Here is a 23,903-nt window from a genome sequence, read left to right as displayed (position 1 = left end):
TTGATTATAGATAATCATAGCCACTTCAAACTCGCATGCCCAGTAATTTCAAGTCTCCACAAATTTTTGCAACGTCAAGAACATTGAGCTCAATAAGAAAGCAATGCTGTCGCTAGTAACATTAACATGCAACACATGGACATGAACATAGGTGTTTTAACATTGCATCTTGGCAAATTATTTAGCCTTCTATTCAATGCTTATGTACAAGCCACATATGAACAATGCATTCAAATTGATTCATCAAACCATCCATAATTTGCACCCCCTTTTCACAATACAGTACTCTATTTCCAGAAGATAAGGAGGGAAGGATATGCAACAAGTTCACACACGAGGATGAGTATACTTTTTTTTCATTCATTCTGGATGTCCCAGCTTTCCTCCAATCTCATCGAATTGCTCCAAGCAAATTGGCACCGTCAAGCCTTGCATTCTCCAAATGCTGGGTATGCAATGAAATTAAAATTAGAACACGTAAAAAACATATTAAAGAACTCCCGACTTGACAAGCCAGCACCCTTCCCATTCACAGGCTTAGTCTTTTGTGCACATGATGTTACTTTCAAGTAGGAAGACACAATCCCAGGCCCCACCCCCTTCTATTCAGAATTCAAGGGAAACTTCTAGAAGTCAAAATCAAAGAAAATAAAGAGCCACAAAGAATTTCTAACATACAGGAAATTCTGCATAAACATCAGTGTCTTGATATTTTCAGGGGATTAACAGTTATATGTCTGCAAACATATTAATAGAAACACCTAACAAACAGTGTTACTCTTTGCTGATAACAGGAACTAATTATCTAATTTGCTTGACCATGCAATAATAATTTGTCTCCAGAATGCCAAAATCTATTGTATTGACCCCTGCAATGGATTCAAAATTAATTTCGATAAAACAGAATTTTATTGTTCTTTTTTACTCCCTTAGAAATTAATTTCAGCATTATCAAATCTTTTTCTTTCCTGTAGATAAGTGGATCTTCATTATGCAGTTGCCCAAGTAGTCTGCTAGCAGCTACCACTGTCCATTTGTGATCCATGTATTTATTATCATCAGATATTCTACAACAATATGATTAGCCTTTTCAAGATATTAATTCCTTCTTGAAACATTCCTGAAGTTCCACTTTAATTTAGGCATCCACCGAGCATGCCATGATGCATAACGGAATATTTTTGGCATTGAAGGATGAAGTGTTCATAAATCACAACTCACAAGAACATTGAGTCAATTAGATTGAAAATCCACAACATAAGCTTATGGCCACTCAAAAAGCATATATTAAGGAATATGAAACTGAGATAAACTGTCCAGATAATATCAATTCTGATAAAACTTTACTCACTGTGTTCTGAAGATTGACATGTCGTAGATAAGCTCTTTGAAGATTTGCACCTTTTAAATTGGCATTATTCAGCTTTGCGCCCTGAAACAAACATGGTTTCAAACTTTCAATGAATTCACACTAAAAGCTGCAAGAGATTACCAACAGAACTTTATTGTGAAAATGAAAGAGAAGCCATTCTTGGGCTTGTTCTTTATTCTACCACACCCATTAATTGCCTAAATTATGGCCCACCCAGAAACCCCCCTTGTTTGTTTCTCATTTCAAGGGTAAGCCTTATTGAAGATTATTATCATTGTTGTAGCAAAACAGCTTTTTGCCTTCAGACTTGATTCCAAGAGATGCCCATCTTTCACTTGTTCATTATTATGCTAAATATGCATTAGTTGACTGAATTGGGTGAAAAAAGCCCATTACTCTCCATGTTTGATTACTCATTATGAGTGTTAGCCTTATAATCGGCGTATGAACATCCATGGATCATCCAATAAGACTTTTACCTTTAGATTGGCTCCTTCTAGATTAGCTCCTTCCAGATTGGCATTGGTGAGATCAGCAGTCTGATATTAAGTGATTAAACATATTAGTTTATTAGATTAATCTCCAAACCAGAAAGAAAAAAAAAAAAAAAAATCAGATCATGTTTTTACATTCACGATGAGTGAGAGCAAATAACCAAATTAAAGTGATACCCAAACAGGGGAAAAAGATCCTACATCCTTACTAATTTTTTCTTATCTTCTATTAGATATAGTGATTTCTTTTAATTTGGTGTGCTATAGGAGGCACATTATCCACATCCTTTGCTTCCCTTTAACCACTGGTTTGTTGGTCAGGCAAACTGCTTTGTTGGGTCAGTTAGACCAAACTCTGCTCAGCCCAATGATCAAGTCAACAAGATACGCCAACATTATTACCCAATAAACATCTTCAGTAAAACTGGATAAGAAGAAAACTGGCTCAAATTTGAATTTTTTTTATGCTTATAGTGCCAAACCTGTAAGTGTGCAGAGCGGAGATCTGCTCCACAGAAACTGCAATCTACCAGACAAGCATCTGTGATATCATAACATATAATCAAATTCAGAAGGCCCACCCTCGTCTAACCCCTTAAGCAACAAGTATTTTCAAAAAAAGAGGAACAGAGAAAGGAAGAAGAAGAAGAAAGAAGAGGAGGAGGAGGAGCAGGGGAGTGTTTAGGTGGGCAGAATGTGACATGTAAGAAAGTGGTTAAAGAATTCAATAAAACATCCTAAATCTATTATGCATTGACTTTACCAAACAGAGAAACTTGGATTCAGGTTATCCATTTATTGCAATCAACATTCTGTAAGGCATCAGCCATTAGTTGCAATTTACTAGTGTTACTAAGACATAATTCAAGGAATTATGAGCCAACTTTACATGGAAAATAGCAACAGCATATAACCCATGGGTAGGAGCACTGGTTATAGCATAACATAAAAGATTCTAAGAGGATACTTGGAGATTACAAGCATACTAGACAAATGTTACCTTGTAAGTTTGCACTCTGAAGATTAGCACCAGCTAACAAAGCTCCACGAAGATTTGCACCAGTAAATTCACATCTTCCCTAGGCCCAAAAAACCATAATCAAGAAAACAAATCTGCAATGTTACTTATTTTATGAAATGGGATCCAGTTTCAACTCAAGTGTCTTACTCTCGTAAAGTTGCATTATGAAATATCGAACCCTCAGCATCCACATCCTGCAATGAACATGTTAAAGGTTTGTGTGTGAACGCATGATCCATTAACTAAATGACATGAAAAAATGAAACTGCATATAAAAGCTCTAGGTCACCTACAAGCAAGTACCAGAACCAACTTCAGTTAAGGAAGAACATCTTAAAAATTAGCATTACATGCCCTTGCTTTTCTTTTTATAAAATTTGCTCTTAGATATAGCCTTCGTTACACATTACATCCCCTCCCCCCCACACACAAGAAGCCCTTTTTGGCATCAACCTTCACTGAAACATTTTGAAACTCTTTCTTGCTTCTATTGGTGCTAACTTTGAAAAGGGAAATTAAGAATGTGTTATTGCTTCTCCTAAAACATTGGATAATAGGAACGTTATAATGTAAAAGGGAGTAAAAGGAGACAAAATGAGGGTCCCTAGAGAATGCAATGCAAAGAGAATGAAAGAAGTTGTTCATGATGCATATTATTCATTGCCCATAATAATGTTAAACCTACCCGAAATTTTGCACACTGAAGATTGGCACGTGAAAAGAACACATTTTTAAGACATGCGTAGCTGAAGTCAACAAATGAAAGGTCCTGCATGTCAATAAGCCACACATCAGAGGAATGTCAATATGTTGGAGGAAATGTAATAACTATGGAAAAGCTAGCATTCTGTGTAATATTTTCTGCCTTCGAAAAGTGGATCTTGCATCAGTTCAAGAGCATAGAAGATATCATACAGTTACAATCGTCTATTGAAACAAGACAATATAATATATGAATTCTTATTTCAGAATTTTGACATATATGAGGGGTAAATTTGAAAGTGTTTTAAACCAAAAGCTTCTAAACTCTTGCAAGTTAAAAAAGTTACCAGTTTAGAAAGATCAAGGCCAGAAAGATTAACCCCTCGGAATCGGACTCTCTCAGACTGTATACACTTGATGATATCTGTCCGTGTCAATTCAGTATCTTCATCACCTTCCTTTCTCTCGTTCAAGACTGAATTGATTCCCTCAATCAGGCCCTGGTAAAAAAATTAATTAATAAACAAAGGATCCATAGGAATAGTGTCATTAAAATATATAACAATTTCATTTCATGCACATAATCAATAGTACACCCTTAGGTAATTGTCTCCAAAAAAGAAAAGATGAATTCAAGGCAACCAAAAGAAAAAATTGGACTAAACCACATACAAGTAGCTGATAGTATTCTGCCTCTCGCATAAGCTCTGAATATTCAGCATCTGTAAGTTTAGGAACCACGCCATCCCTCAACCAATTCAGTATATGCCTAAAGTGTTTTCCATCCCTATCAACAAATACGTATCCCTGCAGTAATCAAAATTCCAAATATAATTTGTCATTTAACATCTTCGAGTATGAAACTTACCAAAGCAACTGCCTTATGCCATCATATTTCACTTGATAAGAAATGTAAGATTATGCATATCAAGTAACCAATCACATTTTCTAACTTTTAACTGAATCTTTCACATTGCTTAAACATTTACTAAGAAATTCACCTCCCCTAAACATAAGATGATAATAATTTAACAAATATGGAACATAAGGTATATGGTACCTACCCTCTCAGAGTCTTCGCAAACCGTATGGCGACCACTGAACATCGCAGCAAGCATTGAATCAGGTTCACGCTGCGTCAAAGTATCAACAGTGGTGCAAAATTTCTTCCCTCCTGCAAATACAAACAGAGTAAAGAATACTTCCAGTGATCACGAATCAATAGCATTGACTAAGAGCATAATAAAACTAGCAAGTGAACGAGAACTAAACAGAAAAAAAGCAAGTAATAAAATTGAATAACTTACAACTTCTTGAAATTAATTAATTGAAAAAGGTCACCAATATTTCAAACGTAACCTTTGTTTGACAGCCAATTAACGAAAATAATATAAATTAGGGTTTCAGTTGCTTAAGAATCAGACTACTTGGTTCACGCGTAGAAAGAGGATTTGAAAATGAAGATCACTTGTGAGATTTAAAGAGAGGGAAACTGACCGATGTTGAGGCGAACCATAGAAGAGAAATTGAGTTCCTTCATCATTAGATAGCTGTGAGATTGCGACGCAGAGAGAGGGTAATGGTTGGGCGTGTGCTTTTACCGGTGGTTTCTCCTCCGAATTCTAAAGAGCTGTACATTTTGCATTTACTTGTCACCATCAGAGAAGAAGATGCGTCGAGTGAGTTTTTAAGATCTCATACGGTGCCGTTCAGATGTCTATATTCTGGAATAACTGAATGAGGCTGTTTATTTCTTTTCGGTTGCCGTTTGGAATTTTTTTTTTATTTTTTATAAAGGATTGCCGTTTGGCATTTCGTGTTACTTTGTGGCTTTGTCTTTTTGGGATGTGTCGTGTTCGGAGCATATAACGCATATTGTGTGCAAAACCACTGAACCAAATCAAATCGAACCCATCCATTTTTGATTCGGTCAGCCTGTTTGAGGGAAAATATGAAATTAACTTTATATAAAAAAAGTTTTTAAGGTGACAAAGTACAAATGGGTCCTAAATTATAATGAAATTAACTCATAAAGAATTTCTATTTTTTAAAAATTAACTATAAGGTTTTATAATTTTATTAGTGTTTTAATCTTTCAATTTTTAGATTGAAAAAGATTTTTATGATGTTAAATTTGAGTTTGTTCTAATTGTCTTTTTATTTATGTTAAAATTCAGGTTCGAGATTTCTAGAGTATAAAAATTATCACCATTTTAAAGAGTAAAAGAAAAAACTAACCATATTGTGTAGCCTAAAATATTCTTTTAGCCATTTCACATCTTAACGAATAAAAAGAACATTCATAAAATGTTAAATTTGAATTATTTTTTTAAAAAAATACACAACATGGAACCATTTCATTCAAACCATTGATTAGAAAGCCAATCCAAGTTCAAACTTAAGAAAGCTTTGAACCGGGAGTCATCGAACCGACCATTCCTATCCCTAAGCTAACCGTTGATGCAGCTTAACACAGCCAAACCGCCCCCAACCATCACTATTGTACGCAACTATCCACATCTGCATGGCCGCCCGAACGTGGCAATCCCAGAAACTAACACATTCACCATTTTTTCCTATTAAACGGAAGCTTTTGGGTACTTCTCTCTCCATATCAAGTTCCTACCTTGAAGAACAAAATAATTATGAGAAGATGAAGCACCTATCCTCCATTGCCAACGACATCATACACAAATGTGCACTGTACGTAAATCCCTTTCTCCTTTGTCACTCTCTCTGTTTTTATTTATAGACTGTAAGACAGTATCTGATGTATTTAGTCACATATTAGTTGCCTGGGTTGAATAATATTTTCCAGAAAGTTGAATACTTCAGTAGAGAAACTGGTGGAGGAGTTTGAAGCAGAGTGGAAATGGAATCCTGAAAGTGAAACGAGTGCGTATTCAAAGAAACTGGTCGAATTTTGTACTTCAAAGGCAATTCATGAAGAATGTAAAGACATAGAAGACAAAATTAGTGATGGGTCATTTGCCCGATTCACGTTCGATATGATGCTTGCATGGGAAATTCCTAGCTTTCGGGATGAGGATTCTCTTATGGTAATTAACATGTATATATTGATATATGGGTCTTGGCTAATTCAAATTGCTAATTGAATGGTTAATTTGTTGTGGGGACTTAACAGGAGTGCAAGAGTAAGGGGAAAGAAGACAGGAGGTTACTTGCAGAAGATATCTCTCTTTTCTATACAGATCTTATGCCACTCCTTGTAATTTTTTTTTTTTTTTTTTGTGGGTTAACATTGGTGCTTAGTGTCAATTAACTGTGTCAATTAAGAGATTCATTGTGCTGTATTGGTAGGCTAATGATGAGCCCAGTGTTGGAGAAGATGCATTTGTATGGTTGGCGACATTGATTCCATTGGCTGGAGATATTGTTAATGGAAGATTTACATTTGAAACTTTCACAGCACCTACAGGCCACCGCCTTTTTTTCCCTGCTTTTGACAAGTTCTTGAAAGAAATTGATGAGTAATGTTTCTCAACTCTATCTGTAGAATATTTTTTAAAGCTAATTAGGCTTAGTTGCTTCGACCGGCATTTAGAATCGCAACTCTGCATCCCTTTAAACAATTCCGACACCATTAGGCTTAGTTCCTTTTCTGTGGTCTTCTTGATCTCACAGATGCATAAAGCATTTGCAAAAGCAAGCAAAACCAAAGGGTGTAGAGCTAGCTGATGATGAATTTATACTACATGTTGAGGGCACAGCAAGCTCACAGAGAGTAGTCCGCCATGTCAGAGGAACAAGTTGGCCTGGTATTTCTTAATTTTGTTTCTCGGCTTTGCATTTTCTAAAGGCACAATAAGCAAATACTTTATGGTTCTGATTAGTTAATTGATATCTGGTTGTTCTAATGTTAGGCATTTTATTTTATAGGTAGGCTTACACTAACTAATTATGCTCTATACTTTGAGGCTTCGGGCGCAATAAGCTATGATGATGCACTTAAAATTGACCTTTCAAAAGATATTGAACATAGTGTCAAGCCAACTGCCACTGGTCCATGGGGGGCTCCTCTTTTTGACAAGGCCATAATCTATGAATCTCCTGAATTGTGAGAATAATTGTTCATAATCTTTATTATAAATATTGATACACTTTAATTAGTTTTACTGTTATTGCAAATGACTTCTCATGTCCAATTTTCTAGATCAGAAGGATTTGTGTTGGAGTTTCCTGAGATGACTAGCTCGACTAGACGCGATCACTGGCTTGCACTTGTCAAGGAAATTATGCTAATGCACCAATTCTTATCAAAGAATAAGGTGCAATGTCCAATACAATCATGGGAAATGCATTCAAGAACAATTTTGGGGATTATAAGGCTCCATGCTGCAAGAGAAATGCTTAGAATATCACCCCCTGCTCCCACAAAATTCTTGATCTTTGCTTTGTTTGATGAGTTACCGAAGGGTGACTACGTACTAGAAAAGCTTGCCGATGGCTTGAAGACAGTTAATATTGGACATCGATGTAGTGCTAGCTCAGTTCTAAGGAGTTTGAACATTTCTCGGTCAGCCATCTCAAGCAAAATAATTAAAGAAGGGGACAAGGAATGCACAAATAATCAAGATAGCATTTATTCATTGGAGAGTGCAATTAATCAAACTAGAGAGGAAGCAAAGGAAGTTGAAATTGCCAAAGCTACTGCTGAGGGGTTGAAAGAGGAGGGGATTAGTGAAAGTGCCACTGTGCTTATGGTAAGTTGCAGTAACATATTAATTTATATAGCTTAGAGTAAATATCCTCCCCTGTAATGCCTCTCCTCTCATGTTTTATTCATGATGTGACTTGCCCTGATTGCTTCCGGTTAACCACACAAGTTAGAGAAAGAACCAGTGTTTTCTATTGAATATGTTGTTTAGGAATATATAAGTAACTTGGTTATGTTTCTGTAAATGATTGACATATGTGCCGAAGTAAAAAAAACCTCATAGATTCTTCATTTTGTTTTATGTGATAGGAGCTGCTACAGCCACTTAAAAGTATAGTACCATTGTTTCAAGAAGTCATTTCATGGAGAAGACCAGCAACCACTGTCACAGTAATAGTTGCGACTTTACTAATTGTCTACAAGTAAGTTGTTTTCAACATAAAATTTCTTTGTTTATTTGCTAAAGGAGTTCCGTTAAGTTTGCATGAATGGGCATGATGATAATGCAGGGAATGGGTTGGCAAGGCTATAGCTGCTCTTTTGTTATGGATAATATCAAGGATGCTTCAAGCAAGACTAGGAAGAGTTCATGAAAAATGCAGCAAAATAGTAGTATGCACTGCATCGAACCAAACTACAGTGGAAAGCATAGTAGCAGCTCAATTTGGATTGCGAACAGTTCATGAGATGATACAAACCACAAATATAGCAATACTGAAAATCAGGTCCATCATGAGCTCAAAAGCTCATAAGGTACTCCCTTCACCCACTTGTAATATCATCTTCTAAAAGCAATTATTTGTCGAAACAAGTATTTTGCCATAAAATATACACAAAGGGTAAAGCAGAAGTTTAATTACACTTGCCTATTTGATCTTCTTCTTTGTACCTTGCAAGTCATGCTAATGAAATTAAAAGCAAAATCTCATGATTGTCGGAAGAGTTAGTTACTATGCGAGTCCTTTATTTTATGCTTCTTATGTTGCAGTTTTCATTTGATATTTGTTGCGTCGATCAAGCTTCAAATAAGTTGAACTTCTCGTCCTTATTTTGCAGCACACAGACGTGGCAATGGTGGCAATAATTGTATTGGCAGTCATCTTTGCAGCAATACCCTTAAAGTACATCATAATTGCAGTCGCGCTTCACTGCTTTTTTATAAAATCGAAGCTAGGGAAGCACATGGCAAATAATCGAGGAAACAGGAGGCTAAGAGAGTGGTGGGATTCAATCCCAATTATCCCTGTTCATATTGAAGATAATGCTGCCCAGTGCCCAAAGTAGATCATTGGAAATACAGTAGTTTCGCATTATTATAAATGCAGCTGGATGTCACTAATCACCTTTGCGACGTGTCGATTTTGTTGCTGTTTGTTACTTAGAGTGGTAAAATCAAGAGTTGTAGATATGCTTCTCCATGTTTCTAAGAAAGTATTTTTGGTTGTCTTTAGGATACTGTACAAACTACATCCGCATATTGCTAGATTGTAAAGTAGTATGTATTTTAATAGAATGTTAGCAGGGAAAGAACGCACATAACAAGAAGGCATAATTTTCAGTGCGTTTCCTTTAAAGATACTTCGGAAAAGTTCTTTATGCAGCAAAATATAGCGGTCCTTATAAATGTGCCTCAGTTCATAGCCACACTAGTAGGCGATGGTATTGCTCGTATTAATGGTCTGGTCTTGGTCTGGTCTTTGATGAAGTAATAGCGGGGGAATTAGTAGAGTTTGAAGAGTAATGGTCTGGTCTTTGATGAAGTAATAGCGGGGGAATTAGTAGAGTTTGAAGAGGGTGCAACAGGCATTGCTCTGAATTTGGAATCAAATAATGCCGGTGTTGTATTGTATTAATGGGTGATGGTTTAATGGTACAAGAGGAAAGCTCCGTAAAAGCAACTGCAAAAATTGCTCAGATACTGGTGAGCTCAGTAAATAAGGGTGGTTGTGTGTTTCTATTGAAGGAAGCAACTGCAATAGTCGAATATCTTGCAAATAGCAGCACTGACTATGGTCACTAGTAAGTTACTCGAGTGGCTTCATACAAGGTGGTATAATTTTCAAGGGCGGTATAAATTAAATGTCACAATATAAAAACTCTCTCTAAAACAAAGCAAACAAAATCTGAGTTCTCGATGGATCATGAAAATACATAATAAACTATAGACCATCACATCTCATATTTCACATTCATGTATTGAATGCTATTTGTCTTAGCAATTGAAAGTTCCTCATTGTTAGGCACAGAGTGTCTGAGAACATTTCTCAGACTGCTAGACATGAAAGCCTAGAGAAAAACAAATGATACGAGTTGAACTTCCAGAGGTAGTTTCCAAATATAAGCCCAAAGTCGAGGAATTGAATCCTAAACTAAAACCGTGGATCTAATATATACAAGTATCAGTCAACTATAGATGCAGATCGTGAATTTAAAATCTTCCCCATTGCAGTCCTGCAATCGTTGATGCTGCACTTCCACATTATACTTGCAAGTACTTGATCTTAATTAATTTCCCCTAGCCTTCTCCAAATCAGGAAGATCTGCCAAGTTCTCATAAAGTACAGAGATTAATTAGGCATCATATTGCATGTTTTGTTTAAATAGTGCATTATTTGATACATCTCTAGATCCAAGTCAGCAGTTTTTCCCATGTGGATTGAAAAGGCAAATAGATATGCAGCACAAAAAAATGGACTTTCTTGAAAATTCATTACCATAAAAAACATTTAATTTGAAATCTGAAATTATGTATTACTGTGTGCTCATGTAAGGTGTGCATATATGCTGCTAATCATGCAATTTAATTTTATGACAGTTTAATCAGAGTGATCAAATTATAACTCACAGAGCATCCCTTCATCATCACTGCCTTCATCATGTTCCTCGTACTGCAAAAGAAAAGATGTCAATTGAGGAGACACAAAATAAGTAAAACCCACTTTCTAGATATTCCAAAAAATTAAAAAAAAAAAAAAGACTAAACTACCTCAGCGTTGTCATCATCAGAGAGCAAATCAGCTGCAAAACACCACAAGTAGTCAAATTAAGAACAAGTTTAAGCACTCACTCAAAATCTGAAAGTTGGAATTTCTTGCATAGTGGAAAATTTTATTGTTTATTTAAAAGCAGTATCATACATGATCTACCGGCTACAGCTTACGTAGCATAGAATGCTAAAGATCAGAGGGCAAAATGATATCATCAAAGAGAGCTAAGTAGCATTAATAGTGCATCACGATGTCAATGGTCGAATATCACAAAAGAGGTACATTTTTGAGGGAGGCTTATGACAGTAGCTTGCTCACATGCAGCAGATGCAGTTGAATAAAGAAAACGTGTATTACGATGTTGTTAAATCTGAAATACTCTCATCAAGATGCATTAATAGTCTAGTGGGTACTACAGGTGAAATTTTTGCCTTTATTTATCCTCAACAATCATGATACTTGAACAATATATCTGCACAGCACCATCAAAAGTCTATTGTGAAACACTCCAGGATCATTTATGAATAACAAAGTGAGGTTACGCTATAGCACAATTGCACTCATGTTGAAGGAAAAAAAGTGGTCTTGCAAGGAATGAGAGCAATCTCAATGTCCAGGTTTTTTTAGCAGTGTTAGTATATCTTGCATCTCTTGTTTCTGCGCTTTGGAATGATATTCAATGCTTGAATTTTATTCAATTCAATGGCTAAGAGCCCAAGCCCAGTGGAAAAGAATGAAAAGAAACATCAATTAAAAGTTTACTTAATTAATAGACACGAACCTTATGTGTGCCGATATTTTATCAAATGTATCTGTTTCTCACTTTTGCAATAGAAAAGAAGCCTAAAATAGTAAAAAACAGCAAATGTCTTACTTTAAAGGAGAGAAACGGTCACATTCCCCATAATTAACACAACAAGGAGATAATTCAAGGTGAGGACACCACAGGGTTTGCAGTGGACAAGCTAGCATTAGGCTTTTCAAACATTAGACCAGTCCAAGTAAGCATTACGAGATGTATTAAACCATCATTGTATCGAATCCAAGCCAGGTAAACATTAAAAATGACTGCAAGACACTTTAAAGCAATGTTAACAATGGAGACCAAGTAACATGCAATATAGGCAAAATATATACCGGTAACAACTATTTGAAATACACATCAGATAACAAAAAGAAAAAACTCATAAAAATAATATGAAGAAATTAGAATGTTCTAAGAACTTACAAATAGATTCTTCATCGTCCTCATCGCACCATTTATTCCAATCAACCTTAATGTAAGGTGCAGGTTTTTCTTCTGATTTAAGTAGTCTTTTCCACCAACCCTTCTCTTGTTTCTGGATGGAGCATATTATATTCCTTAACCCAACATTAGTTTTACACCCCTAAGCAATGAGACACCAAAAAGATCAATCGTTCAAACTCAAGCACAATATCTAAGAAAATAAAAATTGAAAAATGAAGTTTAAAAAACAAATTTCAACCTCAGGAACAATGTGTCCATATAGTTGCAAACTGAAATCAAAAGATTCGCCTTGAACCCCAAGGGCAGAGAAACTGAACACTCCCTCACCCTCGCATTTAACTGAAATGTCCTTCGCGTCCGGTAAGGAAATCGTTAAGTACACCTTATCTGATCTCTGAGCCCATAGAACTTCTGGATGGCGACTGCAAGCACAAATCAAAAACTAGTTTCAGTTTCAGCTTAAGCAAAATCAAAATTGTTTAACTTTTTGCATGGGAAAAAGAGCGGAAGTACCTCATTTTCTTGTTAGACGGGTGAAACGAAATCGCACTTTGAAGATGATGGATTGGTAGCAGACTAACGAGCAAAGGGAAGGAAACCAAAGAAACCCTACGAAGAACAAGAAGTAGCGTGCTTCTTCCGTTAGCGAGTCACGACTCGGTTAAGGTTTGCAAAAGGAAATGCGTCAATACTTGAGGTCAAATTTGGTCAAACCTCGAGAACTAAAATAGCCTAATAGGATACGATTGGTGTTCGAATCTTTCAAAAATTTTTACTGCACGGTGAAATTGAGCATTAATAATAATAAAAAAAATGTTTTTCGCTCTATTTTGTTATAAATAAATTTAAAATATAATATGAATTCTAGTAGAATTAATTTGTGAATAAATTTTGATATTTGGTATGATTAATTTAACACAAGTAATTCAATTAAATTTTACATAATCATATACTGAATAAATTTATAATTCAAAATTCATAAATATCTTTAAAATTTACAAAAATAAATAATAGATACTAATTATATTTATATTACGCTATATTTTTTGTATTTTTATTAAAATAAATATATAAAATATAAACAAAACTAATAAAATAGTTGCATTTAATTTAGTGACAAATGTATATTTAACTTGAATTTCTCTCATTGATAATAAAAGAATACGAAAAATTATTATAAAAGTTGAAGATATTAAAATAAAAAAATACAATAATAAGAAAATATTTTTCTAGAAAAAAATAAAATTTTTAAATGGTTTTAGTCAAGTTTAATATTATAAATAAGTTAAATAAATAAATAAAATTTAAAAATTGACTTGGTAAAAGGAGAATGTTAGTTTTGTTATAAAAAAGTTTGATCATTTAATTTTGTAGAATTTATTTAGAAATTTTAACTATTTTTGTAAAATTTAGTATGATTATGTAATGTCGTAGAATTGAACACCTAAAATTGAAATCTATATATAAATGCATTTTTTTTTTTTTTACATTTCAAACACAAAAATATGAATTTCTAAATAAATTCTATAAAATTCATTTGTTCCACGTTTATATTATAATTTTTTTTTATATCTGCTCAAAGTTAATGAGAAAAGTGCACGCTAGTAATCAAATGTTTTTAGTATTTTTAAAATTAATTAAATATATTTTAATTAGTCTTTTCATTTATACAATAAGTGGACGGTTTTAAATTTGATAAATAAAAAATATATTTTTTAAACATTATAATTTTCAATTGATATATTGTACAAAATGAATATTGAATGTCATGTATTCGAATTGTCCAAAATTACATTTCATTCTACTTCGAATATAACTTGCATTTTATTATTCTTCAAAGCAAAAGTGAAATAATTTTATATATGCTTCCATAGCATGTTATTTTAATTTAATGCATTATATATAAAAGATTTTTTACATTGTTGATATTTAAATTATTTCACTATTAGTTTATGTATACGCTATTCTTAATTATTATTATTTTTTAAATATGATTCTGAACATTATTTACTCACCATGATAATGTAGTCATTCTATATATAAAAGTAATTACCTATAATTCTAAATCACAAACACCATGGATTATAAAGAAACGGTAAATTTTATTTTGAGCCTAAATTTAATTTATTTTCTATAGTCGAATTGAAAATTGAAACTTTTTTTGAAAGGAATTGAAAATTAAAAATTAAAATTATTTCAAAGAAATATTTAAATTTAAACCAAATTAAATTAATTCGCTATGATTTTTCGATTTTAAAATATTTGTGCTCCACTAAACATAGGATTGGATTTTTTGGCTGACATGAATTGGTAAGTTCCACATTTATGGTACTGAAAACTCGAAATTTATTTTATGGCTCACATAAATTCATTTTAGCTTCGTGTTTATATTCACTCAAATTCAATTTGTACAACTCTTTCAGAAAAAAAAAAAAAAAAATCAATTTGTACAGCCATCACCCTTTATGTGCTATTATTCACAATTCATGAACAATGCATATCTGATTGCCACGTGCTGCACGCAATGGCACGTGACAAATATCAACATTTGCTCTGTCCTTTTTTCCGTTTTCGCCAATTTATCAACTCAGGCCGCAAACAGTATGTCTTTTTCAATGTAAAAATGGCGTCTCTAAAACCCTAACCCTAACATAAACCCTTCTAAAGCATAACCCCAACTTCTCTGCTTCTTAGACGAAGACAAAATGAGCGAGGATGCCATGGACATTGATCAAACGAAGCAGAGCCCCACGAAATCCCAAACCTTACAAACCCTAACCACAGGCCCTTTGTCATCTTCACTATCTAGCCTCTCAGGCTCATCTCGCACCATTCCTTCAAGCAAAGATTTCCATTTTTATTATAACTTCGATGAGTTCAAGCTCCCTATTAAACAAATTGCCGCGAAATCGCAATCCCTGCTGGAATCAATCGGCTCCTCCAACCGTCTTTTCAAGGAGAGACTCAACTTTCCTGGCGATCTTGACATTGATGACGCTTACGATTGGCTTGTCAACGTGAACGATGAGATCTTGGAGCGTTTCGACGTGTCAGTCGATGAATTCCAGAGCATCCGAAAGAAGGAAGAGGAAACTGGTCGGGCATCGGGAATGGAAATAGAGAGCGGGTTTCAATTGGTATATGGGAAGAAAAAGAAGGGGTCAGTGAAATCGGGGAGTGGATCGGCGAGTGGCTCTGTGGGTGACTCGGCGCTTGACTCGGGAGTAAAGGTGGCTGATATGAAGGCGAAGGGGGTGAAAGCGAAGGTGCCTTTTCATATATCAACAATAAAGAAGCCTCAAGAGGATTATAACATACTGGTGAATAATTCGAACCAGCCATTTGAGCATGTTTGGCTGCAGAGGAGTGAGGATGGCTTGCAGTTTATTCATCCCTTGGTTAGTTATTTTTGGGCCTTTACGTAGTTTTGTTGAATCAAGTTAGTTGGATTCAATTCAATGATTGAGCAGTTCACTTGGTTTACTGCTTCAAATGAATTTATGGATTGCGTTTACTTGCGTTCACTTGGTTTATTTGTTCCCCTCTGCTTATTGACTCGTTTTATTGGGTTTGTTCATTGATTTTTAACATTGGGTTCTCTTTAGGTTGTGAATAAATTTGTCGTCAACTAGCTATTAAGTGAGGGATTATTGGTTGATTAATGCCTAAGAAGGAGGGAAACTAACTTTGTTATATACCAGTAGAAAATATGGAAGTGGACCCCTGTAATTTCAAAATAGCCCTGTAATGGATCCAAGTTATGCTGATCATCAGTCGTTTGACATATACCAACTTATTTCTTTAATTAATTCATTTGTGTTTGACTTTGGAGGCGTGCTGTGTGCTTGTTTGCAGCAAATTGGGAATATGCATCCAGAACATCATGATCTGGCAATTTCCTGAATGTTTCTATTGCCGTTTAATGCTCCTTTTACCAGTGATCTATTGGTTATTTGGGTGTTAAGTTATCTATACCACTGGTTTTAGTTTTCATATGAACATGGTAACTAGTTTCTCATGTCAGTTTAAATATTTGGACTGTTACATAAGAAGTAGCCTTCGTCATGGGCCTGTTCTCCATGAAGCTTATGTGATCCTTACAGCTGCTTGTGTGCTTCATGTCAATTTTGTCGTGTTGTTGCGTCCTGTCCTTTAGTGTTGAATACCTCGAAATTCAGATTATCTTCAAAATGATTGTTTGTCATTCTTATTTACATTGGAATGACTTATGTGGTGTGAAAAAATCACAAGAGCATTTTGCAAGAGAAGAAGAGCCTCTTGATACACTTTAAGATAACTGGGTGAGTGATATCTTTTATTTAATTTCTGGACAATTTATTATAAGCAGACTATTTTGACTTTGTAGGTTCCTTGCTATCCATGTGAGCCTGCTTTTGTGCAGGGATTGGCTCCTGCCTAGTGCTAGCTACCTTGGTTTCACCTTAGGCAACTAGAAATCTGAATATATATATATATTGCATCTGTATATATGTAAAATGGTAAATCTAAATAGTTTGAGTCTAAAGCTTGGTGGTTATTGGGTGTTGTTGTATATATGTAAAATAGTAAACTGTTTTGTCTGTAGATTATGTTTCATTGTTTTTGAAGTCATCTTAATTGTTTGAAATGTTATACTTTTTTTTTTTTGTACATAAACGTTTTGATTGAAATTTCTTTACTAGCATCATAATATTCTGCATTTAATTGTTGATCTTTTCTTTATATGTTCATTCAACTTCAGCAACTTCTTCCTTGTATTTTTCTTTGTGTCACTGGGAAAGGGTGATTATTCTTTTTCTAATTGCTATTCTTTACTTTATGCAGGAAAAACTCTCTGTTTTGGATTTTGTGGATAAAAGTGCTGGGAACAATGACCCTTCATTACCACCCCCTACAGAGAGTACCCCGTTCAAGCTTGTTGAAGAAGTTAAAGATCTGAAGGAGTTGGCAGCTAAATTGCGTGCTGTAGATGAATTTGCGGTAAAGTTTTACTACTGTTTTGGATTGATGTGCTTAGTTTGAATAATTAAACTGCATATTCTGAGTGCCATTTATTTCTGGGTCATTGATATGCTACCGCATTTACTAGTTAGATATACTGCTATTCTATTGTTCTTATAAGCTTGCTGCCAAATTTCTCTCTCATTCTATCGACCCATTTTGTTGGATCCTGTTCTTGTTTGCTTTTTGCTTAGGGTAGTCCTTGTGCATATATCATAAACTTGCTAGAGTATTTTTATGGAACATTTCAGTTCTGTTATTCTTTTATTTGCTTTTAAAATTATGAAAGCATGGGGTTGTCTTCTTTCATGAGTAATTATGTGGGAGGGTTAGCTCTTCTTTTATTTTGTATTTATTTGTTGTTATTTTTCTTACTATTGTTATTTATTTACTATTTTTTTAAAATAATAACTTGCATCTCTGGAGGTTAAGCCAAATTGGTGAATTTACAATAATATCTTGCATTCCCATGATTACTTCATTGAGCGGTTTAGTGATGTGAATTTTTTTTTTTTTTTTAAAACAATTTCTAGGTTGATCTTGAACATAATCAGTATCGTTCTTTCCAAGGATTAACGTGCTTGATGCAAATTTCTACTAGAACTGAGGATTTTATTGTAGATACTTTAAAGCTCCGAATACATGTTGGCCCATATCTTAGGGAAGTTTTCAAGGATCCCACTAAGAAAAAGGTTCATCTCTTGAACATTTGCATTTTTTACTTTGTGATAGATCTCTTCATTTTTGTGATGTCATTTAATTTATTTAGGTCATGCATGGAGCAGATCGAGATATTGTGTGGCTTCAGCGGGACTTTGGCATATATGTCTGCAATATGTTTGACACTGGACAGGTTCTATATTTCAAAACTATTCCTACTATTTACAATGTGATCCGGGTTGTTATTTTTTGGTTATTCTTTGGGTTTTCAGGTGTCTAATGCCTGGAATCTGTTGTACTCATATATATGATGATTGCTTTAGTAAATAAACTATTATAGCTATTTGATTTTTTGCACACATGATTTTTGCAACACCATTCTAATGTGATAGTGCTATTTGCATTTGTTTTTTTTTGGTGCTGGCATTTCCTAGGGTGATCCTTTTTTTATACCGTGCTGATGTTTTGAACTGTCAATGAATTTGTTTATGAATCAAACAGAAATTGGTCTTAGGAATTAGTAGTAAAGAATTTTTTATGTTCAGTAACGTTAATCTTTGAGGTCCTCTGGCGTCTATGTTTTTGTGGATAAATTCTACCAAACTGCCTGATGTTATTATTTTGAACCTGGAGACTTTGTGTTGCCCTTTGTTTTTCTTTTTAGAGCGTCTGTATAGAAAAACTACCTGGGATATTTATTCTCATTTTATGTTTATGTTGTTATTTTTTCATCTTATTGTCAGGCCTCAAGAGTATTGAAATTGGAAAGGAATAGTTTGGAGTATCTTTTGCAGTATTTTTGTGGAGTTACTGCTAACAAAGAGTAGGTCTTTGTGTAATCGCATAATCTGCTACTACGCATGATTGCATGTTTTGGTACATATATCTATAGTTGATCTATTCATTGGTTGCAGATACCAGAATGCAGATTGGAGATTACGCCCTCTTTCTGATGAGATGCTTAGGTGAATAAATTTTGAAATTGGAGTCTTTTGCTTCCCTTATCTTGTCTCTTCTTTGTTAATGAATTATTCATAAACCTCTGGATACAGAGTCCTGATAGCTAGTTTGCAAAGAAACTATCGTAATCTCGTCTGAATGGTCCAGAAGTCTAGATGTTGAAAAATAATAAATGGAAGTTGAAAATGGATGCAAAAGGAGAAACAAATAAAGAAAACACTGGTGGCAAAATGAGAGTGGATATTGTCAGACATTTGACTCTTAAATTGATGTGTTTTTGAAATTTGCTAAAAACTCAATTGTTAGTTTTATCTATATAAATCTTGTCACTATCTGGTGAAAATCCGTTGACAATTAGTATTCCAACTCAGTCAATGTTTGAATGTTATTGTGTATATAAATTTCCCTCTGAAGTACAAATTTTGAAACTGGTATAGCCTATAGGGACTTCCATTGCAGAGGACTTTTATCTATGTATTTATTCACGTTTCTTTTTATCATGCTCTTCTCTTTTGCACAATAGCAGTCGAAGTCTCTGCTTTACTATCATTTGATGAATTACTCTTTTGCAATTACAGATATGCCAGAGAAGATACCCACTATCTTTTGTATATTTATGATATGATGAGAGTTAAATTGCTCTCCATGCCTGCTGACAATGAAAATTCCGATAGTCCTCTAGTGGAGGTATGATTTGGTAAATTGTTATTATTTACTAGAATGTTCATTTAAATGATACGGTGCCAAGTCCATTCTTAAGTATTAATTGAAATGCACTGAACTGAAGAGATATGGTACATTGGAAATTGAATATGAGTCTTCTTTCTTATATTTTGGAACTGGACCAATTGTTTGGGGCAGTAAGATTCAATCCGACAATATGTTTCATATTTTGATCTGGCATCTGAAGAAAAATGCAATATTTATCTCACAAATCTTCCATGAAAAATAATGCAACCAATTTGTATTTTATTATTATTATTTTTGAACATATTTAAACTTTGAACCTTGTAGTTCACATACTTCATTTGCGTTCAGGGTAGTACTTTGCACTCTCCCTTTCTGCTTTTTGATTCTTTTACCATAATCTACAGTGTGCTGAGCAGGTTTTTGGTTGTAATAGGTCTACAAACGCAGTTGTGACGTATGCATGCAGATGTATGAGAAGGAGCTTTTGACAGAGACTTCTTATCTCCACATATATGGGTATGTGGCTGACATTTTTGCTTTAAGACGCATTATACTTCTTCCTGAGTTGTTTCGAAATTATATAATAATGCTAGGATTAAATTATAGTTAATTTATTGGCCATTCTGTTTCTGATGCGGAGGGGAATATCTTTTTGTAACAATGTTGTCCTTTATTATTGCAATTTCTTCCTTTTTACATGCTAAAACTAATTAATATCTGCGTTATTAGTATTTTCACTAGATATTTTATTTTTTTAAACATCATACACTGTATGTTAGAACTTTAGTTTCTTCTTGCCTAAAAAGATAAAAAAAGAGATCCAACAGGATCATAAAAAAAATCTCTATTTGACAGCGTTTCTTCCTATTTCTAATTGTAGTCCGACTCTTAAGCTCTCTCTTGCATGATCAAATATAACTTCTATTTTGTCTCAAAAATTATATGTAAATAAAAATTGAGAAAAAAAACCATTGTTTGTTGCAAAGCTAATTTTCGACATGTAATTTTTTTTTTTTTTAGTACTAGAGAGGTGAATGTAACTGCCCATAATCTTGCCTGATAAGAAATTATAATATTACAAGAAAATTATATGTATTCTACATTGCTTAAAAAATCTTAATACTACTAAATAATGGTATGTATTTTGTTATATTTTGAAGGAAGTTTGGCAATGGAAAATATGAAAAAGATTCTATTTCTCCATACTCTACTGCTAATTGTACTTTTTTGTCGTTATAAAAGTTTCCCTTCAAAGTCGTGCTTTTATATATATGTATAAATAGCTTATAAATATTGTCATTTTGCTTATTGTCCTTGCTATCTTATATAGGTTGCAGAATGCTGATTTTAATGCTCAGCAGCTTGCCATTGTTGCAGTAAGTATTTGCATACGCCCATTGTCAATTTCCTTTATTTTCATATTAAAATAAATATGAGGGTTTTAAACCGACAAATGATAGTAATTCTGTTGGGTAAAAAAATGCCTTCAAGGATTCAGGCGTTGCAATCTTCCAGTCATCAATTATCTGCTTTATTAGGGCATTCCATTTGTTAATTTTAATTTGTCAAACTGAGCAAGTGAATTGGGTGGATTAATTTTGTTTATGACTATTCTTTGTATAAAACTTTGTTATTTTTATCCACTATCTCATTGCGCGGGCCACCTTTACATGGTTTGCAGGGACTCTTTGAGTGGAGAGATGTTATTGCCAGGGCAGAAGATGAGAGTACTGGCTTTATATTACCAAACAAAACTCTTCTTGAAATTGGTAGGAACCTAATTGGCATATTATGTTGAATAGCTAATATGTTAAGTAATCTTCTAAATCTCTTTTGTTTGAAAATGTTTAAAGCAAAACAGATGCCTGTTACACCTCAAAAGTTGCGACGAGCTTTGAAATCAAAGCATCCTTATCTTGAAAGAAACCTTGGCTCTGTTGTTAACATCATCAGGCATGCTATGCAAAATTCTGCGGAGTTTGAAGCGGCTGCTCAACGTTTGAAGGAGGGACGCATTGAAACAGTAAGATTTGCATGCATAACTTCGCAGGCATTTCCTAGTTTGTCATCTTATGTTACATTGTTATAACTATTTCTTTGAGGGCACCACATGCATGAGATTATGGACTGAAAAGTAACCTTGTTTGTAGAATTAGTTTGGCTTTAGACCTTTGGCTCTAGAGACTGCAAATCCTGGAATGGGTTTTTTCATCCTTTAGATTAAGAGGAAAACGTGGTGGTCACAGCGTTATGCAATATTTTGGAGTTGACTGGCTTCAAACGTGCAACATTTTTGTTTGGCTTGTTTATTTATTTCCTAATAATTGATTGGTGCATGTATAAATTGGTATCTCTTTTTATTTTTTTTATTTTGTTATATTTATTTTTCTTCCCTTTATTGTGATGACCTCACAGGAAAATATAGATCATGATAATTGTGAAGCTCCGTCCCCTGATACACATGCAAATCTAGAGGCTGCAGGTGCGGGGACAGAGACCATTTTGGATGGCAATGCAATGAATGGCAGCAGGAAAGCCCTCCAAGGAATTGCTCCAAAACTCAAAAAGGAGCCGTTGGAGGCTGTACTTGCCAAAAATCGACAAGGAGTCTCTTTTAAGCATCATGGTGATAATGGTGTTGAATCCAATACTTGTATTTCTGAGATTCGCAGAGAAAGCATCCCCATTTCACTGCCGAATAGAGATACAGTTATGTCTGCTGACGTGTTTATCCTTTGGCCATACTTGCTAATATTGCTTCATTATAGTCTAGAGTAATTACTGCTGATATGTTTGTCATTGTTGAACAGGGTAGTGGAGCAACTGTTCAGGTTCTTAAGAAGCCAACTGGTGCTTTTGGAGCACTGCTGGGAAATGCGGCAGCAAAGAGAAAGGTTGACATTGCCAAAAAGGTTTGTGTTGCACTTGTTGAACTCTGGTTGCAATTTTTGCAACTTCTGACTGTCTACACTCTAGACAGCTGTCTGATGATGAAAGATGTGGTAGCAAGGGTCAGTTTCCCTTTGCTATGATCTCAAATAGTTTGAAATGTAGTTGTGAATGGTCACTTGCCAAACCAGATACAAAGAGCAGAGATCTTTGTGTCCTTCCCGCTGTCTCTCCCTGTGGATTTTGAGTACTTTGGAGAATCCCTCTAATTTTTTTTTTTTTTTTTAATTTTTCCTTAGGGAAAAGAAGAGATCAAGGTGGAAAAAATTAGAAGTTCCGTGAACCTGCCCTTCCATTCGTTTTTGGGCAGAAATGAAGCACCTAAACCAGCTGTAGAAGAGCCCACTCCGGCACCAGAAATTCCACGTGCTGAAGTATCTTTTGCTGCTCCAGCTGCAGCTACTGGTTCCAGTTTAGAAGATATTATAGTGTTAGATGACGATTCAGATAATGAGGAATTACAAAATCATGATTCAAAAACCCAAGACCCTAACGATGATGGCAAATCATTAGGGTCTGCTGTGGAAGTGGAGAAAGAAGAACCTGAATCTCTATCCGATCTTTCTACAAGCTTTCAAAAGTGCTTCCAGTCCAATAATAAAAACAGTACAAATGAAAAAATCAAGAAGTCTCAAGAGCCAACTGGCCTTCTGCGGCTGAAGCCATTTGATTATGCTGCAGCAATAAGATATGGGGAAGACACAGGGAAGGAATCAAAAGCTGTGGGTGGTGAAGATCAGAAGCGCCTTTTCGATTCTGCGGGTAAGAGAAAAAATTCTGCCGTCAGTCAAGTTCAGAAAGATGATGGGGCCAGAGAATTTTCACAAGGTAGAAGGCGTCAAGCTTTTCCAGCAACTGGCAACCGAAGTGCAACTTTTCGGTGAATCTCATGTGCTTACATGCGCTGTATGACAACAGTGAAAAGAAATGCTAAATTTTTTTATTTGTATTGTTAAAACAATTAAAAATCATAAAAGAAAAGGGGAAAAAAGGTTTTTGAAAAAATGAAAGAGTTACAGTGGAATTTTTTTCAAGATTATTTTGGTTTTGGATTTACATCTCTGTATCTAACAGAAAATGATTGCTCCAGCCACCTGACTGAAATTGTCTGGGCCGGATCGCCGACCTAAGATGACGTAC

The 23,903-nt window shown here is 34.6% G+C and overlaps 4 protein-coding genes across 5 annotated transcripts; 2 read left to right on the top strand and 2 right to left on the bottom strand.

The window, feature by feature from the left end:
• Window positions 1–89: 89 nt before the first annotated feature.
• Window positions 90–5,289, bottom strand: FIP2 (potassium channel tetramerization domain-containing protein / pentapeptide repeat-containing protein). Its single transcript, XM_012215017.4, has 11 exons — window positions 5,087–5,289; window positions 4,654–4,763; window positions 4,262–4,396; window positions 3,937–4,089; window positions 3,573–3,656; window positions 3,035–3,081; window positions 2,867–2,940; window positions 2,349–2,407; window positions 1,852–1,911; window positions 1,352–1,432; window positions 90–445 (listed from the first exon to the last, which is right to left on the bottom strand). The coding sequence occupies exons 1-11, from the start codon at window positions 5,130–5,132 to the stop codon at window positions 392–394; spliced, it is 903 nt and encodes a 300-aa protein (XP_012070407.1). The 5' UTR covers window positions 5,133–5,289; the 3' UTR covers window positions 90–391.
• Window positions 5,290–6,137: 848 nt separating this feature from the next.
• On the top strand, window positions 6,138–9,845 carry LOC105632593 (ArgH (DUF639)). Of its 2 annotated transcripts, none has more exons than XM_012215016.4 (10): window positions 6,138–6,292; window positions 6,408–6,648; window positions 6,735–6,818; window positions 6,911–7,080; window positions 7,235–7,368; window positions 7,490–7,667; window positions 7,764–8,313; window positions 8,577–8,689; window positions 8,777–9,020; window positions 9,324–9,845. In XM_012215016.4, the coding sequence occupies exons 1-10, from the start codon at window positions 6,243–6,245 to the stop codon at window positions 9,549–9,551; spliced, it is 1,992 nt and encodes a 663-aa protein (XP_012070406.1). In that variant the 5' UTR covers window positions 6,138–6,242; the 3' UTR covers window positions 9,552–9,845. The 2 variants fall into 2 exon arrangements, with proteins under 2 accessions (XP_012070406.1, XP_020534417.1); XM_020678758.3 differs by having other exon boundaries at window positions 6,173–6,292; window positions 6,381–6,648.
• Window positions 9,846–10,415: 570 nt separating this feature from the next.
• LOC105632592 (HSP20-like chaperones superfamily protein) lies at window positions 10,416–13,200 on the bottom strand. Its single transcript, XM_012215015.4, has 6 exons — window positions 13,017–13,200; window positions 12,742–12,925; window positions 12,483–12,642; window positions 11,254–11,285; window positions 11,113–11,155; window positions 10,416–10,807 (listed from the first exon to the last, which is right to left on the bottom strand). Exons 1-6 carry the CDS (start codon window positions 13,019–13,021, stop codon window positions 10,773–10,775), a joined length of 459 nt encoding a protein of 152 aa, XP_012070405.1. The 5' UTR covers window positions 13,022–13,200; the 3' UTR covers window positions 10,416–10,772.
• Window positions 13,201–15,079: 1,879 nt separating this feature from the next.
• Window positions 15,080–23,797, top strand: LOC105632591 (Polynucleotidyl transferase, ribonuclease H fold protein with HRDC domain-containing protein). The gene is made up of 14 exons (XM_012215014.4): window positions 15,080–15,901; window positions 17,328–17,483; window positions 18,038–18,196; window positions 18,274–18,357; window positions 18,908–18,987; window positions 19,079–19,129; window positions 19,703–19,811; window positions 20,248–20,330; window positions 21,145–21,190; window positions 21,496–21,583; window positions 21,668–21,837; window positions 22,230–22,523; window positions 22,625–22,726; window positions 23,003–23,797. The coding sequence occupies exons 1-14, from the start codon at window positions 15,209–15,211 to the stop codon at window positions 23,645–23,647; spliced, it is 2,760 nt and encodes a 919-aa protein (XP_012070404.1). The 5' UTR covers window positions 15,080–15,208; the 3' UTR covers window positions 23,648–23,797.
• The last annotated feature ends 106 nt before the right edge of the window (window positions 23,798–23,903 follow it).

The sequence above is a fragment of the Jatropha curcas genome, chromosome 2, assembly GCF_041381405.1.
Source record: "Jatropha curcas cultivar XTBG-Jc1 chromosome 2, XTBG_Jcur_1.0, whole genome shotgun sequence".
NCBI lineage: Eukaryota > Viridiplantae > Streptophyta > Magnoliopsida > Malpighiales > Euphorbiaceae > Jatropha > Jatropha curcas.
This window is presented reverse-complemented; position numbering and strand designations above follow the sequence as displayed.